Source organism: Eufriesea mexicana, unplaced genomic scaffold (assembly GCF_001483705.2).
Source record: "Eufriesea mexicana isolate 0111107269 unplaced genomic scaffold, ASM148370v2 scaffold4157, whole genome shotgun sequence".
NCBI classification, from domain to species: domain Eukaryota; kingdom Metazoa; phylum Arthropoda; class Insecta; order Hymenoptera; family Apidae; genus Eufriesea; species Eufriesea mexicana.
The window spans coordinates 118,811-124,810 of NW_016912141.1; the positions used below are offsets into that span (position 1 = coordinate 118,811).

General features: G+C 40.0%; 1 protein-coding gene across 1 annotated transcript in view; it reads right to left on the reverse strand.

Annotated features, from left to right (window-relative positions):
* Positions 1 to 5,282, reverse strand: part of Nrx-1 (neurexin 1) — an 88,222-nt gene extending 82,940 nt beyond the window's left edge. The window contains exon 1 of the mRNA XM_017905623.1: positions 4,944 to 5,282. Coding sequence (XP_017761112.1) covers positions 4,944 to 5,282 — 339 coding nt within the window. The remainder of the gene's footprint in view (positions 1 to 4,943) is intronic.
* Between the last annotated feature and the right edge of the window lie 718 nt (positions 5,283 to 6,000).

Genomic DNA, 6,000 nt, shown 5'->3' on the forward strand with positions numbered 1-6,000 from the left:
ATGAATGACAGAGATATGTACGTTTTTAATTAGTCGATTAATAGAGAGTCTCGACCCTTTTGCTACTGTGAGTGACTATAGTCACCGGCCACGAGACGCCATTTACACACGACGAGTGACTATAGTCAGAGGCCACAAAAATTAAGACTAGTACTATCGTTTCGCTTAGCTCGCTTCATGGTTGTTAACCTTTTACACTCAATAGGTGACCTTCAGTCACCATTAGATAAAATTTCGAAGATCGATATTAATTAACATACTAAATTTCAGATAATGTAACGGTATGCAAATAATTCTACGTTTTAATTATTACTCGATTTCTTATTTACTGCTGAACGAACTATCGTCAGCTTAATGACAGAAAATTTTTGAACCCCTACTCTTCTTCAGCCAAAAAATCGTCGAGTGCAAAGGGTTAATCCTTTCGCTACTACGGGTGACGATAGTTACCGGTCACAAAAATTAAGATCAGTGCTATCGTTTCGCTCAGCTCTCTTCGCAAAGACTTGCAAGTTCTATTGCGATGGTCAGTTTTTCCTTTTCCTTTTTCCTTCGAAAGATTTGCGTCAAATTTGATCGTGATTTAATATATTTGGTTTAATATGTCAATAATCCTATCCAACGAGCAGTAATGACATAATTCAAATTGACTTATAAAATGAATTATCAATAAATCTAGTATCCTCACCGAATGATACATCAACGATAGACTATAGCAATATATATTTGCCATATCAGCTTGCACTACCCAATCAGTACCCTATGTAAACAGTATCCAAATGAAACAATATAATTCGCTCAGCCGCTCGATGCAATTACATAATCTAATACTACTCTGTTGACCTTTTCAGCTTCGAATAACCCTGACACACAGACACGGTCACAACCACTAAAAAAGAATAAAATAAAACGAGACGTTCACACACACCTGTACGATACTAACATTCCTAATAGTTGAATTTTTAATAGACTATGTATCGTCTATGAACGTCTACGAAATTACCTAATTGGTCAGAAACTCACAGTATATCACCTCACTCCTATAATTAACCCTTTCGGTACGAGCGCCGGATATATCCGACATAAGTGTATAGTTTTATATAAACATCTTTTAATATTAAAGCTACAAACAATACTTGTTGGAAAAAACATTGTGTTATTCAGAACAATTGCTGTGGCCCTAGGATCGCAATGTCTCAGGTGAAGTGAAGGATTGTTTTTCGGGTTCCTATATCCATCGTCTTAAGGGAGATATATGATCCTTGTAACGGTTTACCCAAGTGATGGCTTAGGTGATAATGAGCGTATAGAAGTCAAGGGACGCTGGCAATAAGAACATAAAATAGTCCTCCACTTGACCTGGGACATTGCAGTCCTAGGACTGCAACAACAGTTCTTATCCAACGCTTAAGAAAATCTTCATGGACTGACCATGTGACGACGGCACCCCATATAGCGGGAGTGTCACGACCGGATAGCAAGCTCGTACCGAAAGGGTTAAACAAAAATTTCTAAGAGTATGGAAAAGCGTGCGAGCTCCGGTTACCAATAAGCCGGCGAGTGACGACTACTTAGGCCCATAGACCACGAGGCCCACCCTTAAAAGGGTAGGCCGAAAAGCGTAGCGACACAGTCCTTAGGAAAGAGTATCAGAAAACAGTTCTTAGACAGTTCTTTGAAAGACGAGAGCGTGTGTACCTAGTAGCGACGAAAGAATATCGAATCGGCCACCAAGAGTTAGACTTGCGACCTAGCCCTCGCTTTGTAAACCCCTTACAAATTGCACCTTCTCGTCACCCCCATCTACGAATCCCGAAATATCGCGAATTTCCTTATGAAAAGAGTGGCGTCAAAATAGACCACCACTCCATCGTTACCAGCCACGAATTTTTCATGGCGAACAGCGCGCTCGTACCGCAAGGGTTAAACAAAAATTGCACCTTCTCGTCAACCCCATCTACGAATCCCGAAATATCGCGAATTTGCTTACGAAAAGAGTGGCGTCAAAATAGACCACCACTCCATCGTTACCAGCCACGAATTTTGCATGGCGAACAACGCGCTCGTACCGGAAGGGTTAAACAAAAATTGCACCTTCTCGTCAACCCCATCTACGAATTTCGAAATATCGCGAATTTGCTTACGAAAAGAGTGGCGTCAAAATAGACCACCACTCGATCGCCACTAACCACGAATTTTTCATGGCGGACAGCGCACTCGTACCGGAAGGGTTAAACAAAAATTGCACCTTCTCGTCAACCCCCATCTACGAATCCCGAAATATCGCGAATTTGCTTACGAAAAGAGTGGCGTCAAAATAATAGACCACCACTCGATCGCCACCAACCACGAATTTTTCATGGCGGACAGCGCACTCGTACCGCAAGGGTTAAACAAAAATTGCACCTTCTCGTCAACCCCATCTACGAATCTCGAAATATCGCGAATTTCCTTAGAAAAAGAACGGTGTCAAAATAGGTCACCACTCGATCGCCACCAGCCAGGAATTTTTGCTCGTCGTCTCCTCTCGTGCCAGCCACCAGGGACGTTTACACAAAGGTGTGCAACGAGCGATGGACCGTAACGAGTATACGTTCGATTACGAAAGCCGATCGCGCTTTTCCACGGGTATCAAAGCTGGACCAGCTGAGAGACTACGATGAGCCAGTGGCTGCCGGAAGTGCGACGAAAGGCAACGGGAAAAGCAGAAAGCTGTCAATTACCGGGTCCGGCGTAATTACGAAGGTGACGGCCAGAGAAGCTCGTCTGTCACTTGGCACGGAAGAACGAGGCATGATTGGGTTTTTACGTGTGCCACCGTGACACGTGCCACGATTAATCCGGAGTTTGTGCAACGAGTCGCGAGCACCGGCTCCGGGGGAGAGGGTCTAATTGGGCTAACCTTTTGTGGGGACGCGTCACCGTTGACATTTCATTTCCTCTGTGGCCCCCTCAGCGGCATGCGCATTTTCCGACATGCAACCGAACCACCTTTGCGGGATATTTAAACTGTGCTTCGTAGGGCGGTCGGATTTTCACGTAAAGGGTGACGCGCAGGTATTTTGGCAGCTGCACAACCTGGCTCTCACTTTTCGCTGAGGAAATTTGCCCTTTCGGCGTGTACTTTTGCAAGTACGAATGGAAGATTTTGTGGGTGTAGGTAAAGAGATGAAAATTTTGGGAGGCAGAGTTGAAACTACTGATGGAAATTTATAATTCATAAGACTTGGGTGTATCCTTCAACGTACAAATTTTGGCTCTCGTGGATGTGTTCTTGAAAATCGAATAGAGGGGTGCTGTAGATGTACTTCTGGAGATGGAAATTTGAAGAAACTGGTGTATCACTGAAGATAGAAATTTGGTGCCTCGTAGATGCATTTTTCAAACTGAAAATTTAGGGTGCTGTGGATATACCTTTGATAACGAAGATTTGGGGTACCTTTAGAGATAAAAATTCTAGATTCAGTGGATGTAGGGTATCTTGTATGTACTTCCACATCCCCCAAAAAAGAAATTCAGTGCCTTCAAGATGTATTTTCACTGAACACTGGATATAGGAATATATGAATATTTCTATAAGAGAAAATTAGGGGTACTACGAATATACTTTTGAAGATAAAAATTCGAAATTTCGAAAATATTTTTAAAAACTAGAAATTTGTAGTAGTATTGAAACGTCTCTGAACGTGAAAATTACAGTATTTTTAGAAAAGTTGAACAGTACCAGAGAGACATTTCGAAAATTGGACACTCGATTGGCACATGTTTGCAACAGGGGAATAATAATTTCTGCGGACAATGGGGACGCGAAATATTTTAAAAGGAAATAAATTTTCCATATGCTACTGCATCGAGAGCGACTGTTTCGAGATCGCGTGGGAACTTGGTGTGAATTTGCCAGGATCTAGGGAACGAAGAAGTTCAGGCTTTCGTGGTCTGGACTTGCGACAGTTGCTTCTATTCGAGGCTTCCAGGTGTAAGCCGTGTCCAGTACGAATTATGTCCTGACGTTTCGCCAGCACTGCAGTTACTGGCTTGTCCAGAAATAAATTGCGGTTTTCAGTAGTCAAACATTTGAACCTTTATATACCACGAACTTCGAACTCGTGTTTGTTACGCGATATATAATTTTAAGAGCTGCGAAGCTTCCATATTTTAAACAAAACGTCAGCGAAATATCAGAGTACACTTATTTTAGCCCCTTTGCACTCGGTGATCTTTTCGTTAGAGAAACATAGTAATTTAAAGACTGCCATGAAGTCGACGATATTTTCAAAACGGTAAATAAGGAGTGCAAATTAACAATAAGACGTAGAATTATTTTGCTTTGATATTCCACGTATGGTTGGGCAATTTTAAAGTTGTGATATTAATTAATAACGATCTTTAAAATTTGATTAAATGGCGACTGAGAGTCGTCTCTCGAGTGCAAAGGGTTAATAAATTTTCTCTTTTATTCCTGTAAATCCATTATTTCGGATTATTTTATTTATTATTATTTATCTGTATTGCTGTATTTCCTTTCCTATTTTTTCTTTATTTCTTACGACCTCTAAATCACTGACTATTTTATTAATTTGCCTATTTCTCGACATTTATTCGTAATCTATTTAAATCCTATTTAAATCCCTCCACGTGTAACATAAATTAACCACTATTATCTCACTACTCTATATTTATTTTTAGCAACACCAGAAAATAATTTCTCTCAGATTTTTCGTGCTTTCAATGACTATAAATGTGCAACTATTTTTGGTAAATTTAATACCAATTATTACTGACCGAGTTTAATTATCAGCAATTTTGAGGTTAAAATTCCTGAATAGAATACACGAGATTCTACGCCGTATAAAGGGAAGAAATATCGGACTTCGATTTCTCAAGAGAAAAAGAGAGGAAAATAGAGAAAAGTAGAGAAAGAGAAATTGGTGGAAAAATTTTACCTGGAAGTAAATGTTCGTTTCCACGTACGCTTTCAGCACAGGTAACCCGACGAACGTGTGCTTGGACGTGTAAGTCACTGGATAATGGACTGGATGGTTCCTCTTGCCGAATTTTCCCGTGACCCTGATGATCGGCGTTACGCCTTGATGAGAGGCCTGATGATTTCCGGAGCTCCGTGCTATTTCCAGGTATGGGTAGCCGTTGAACCAGATTTGCTGCACCTGACCAACGAAGTGTGGGATTTCCTCCCCGGCGTGCAAGTAGCCACCGATGTGCAGCGTCCGGAATTCCAAAATGCTTTGCTTGCCAAGCTGCGTTTCGGCTGTCAAAGGAAGCATAGGATTTTTGAGAATTTAATGGGAATTATCGAACCGTGTATATGGTATAATTTCACGACGCGAATTTTGAAATGAAACTCCAAATATCTTGGAATATTGTAAAATGCATTTGGAAGGAGATCTTAAAAAGAAAAATGGCGTAACTTTTAGATGGAGCACGAAATAAAATTTTGGATATATTGGAATACTGGGAAAAGAAAAATAGTACAACTCGTGATAAAATTGGAAATGATTTTTGAGTATTTTTAAATGTCAAATAAAAAGATTTATATTATTTCAAGAAGAAAAATTGGAGAATTTTAAGATAAATTTTAAAATGAAGATTAGAATATTTTGAAACATTGAAGGATGGATTTGTATCGTTTTAAGAATAAAAATAATAGAGAATTGTGGTAGATTTTGAAATGAAGCTTCGAATAAGGCGGAACATTGAAGAAGGGTTTGATGTTGCCTTTAAAAGAAAAATGTCAAAATGAGGAAATGATTATTCTAACGTTGCTGAGCAGTTTGAATGTTAAATTAGAATTAGATGCACGTGAGCGAACGAAAGCACTCTGGTGTGTGAGGTACGGTTGCGTGAAAGCAGCGGGTGAAAGCGAATAAACAATTATTATGCGGAGTTTGAATAGCGAGTGAAGTCATGTAAATCGTGTTGTAATAATTTGCTTCAGTTAGATTAATAAACGTTCTCCTTTAGATCCCAGTTATTCCCAGAATT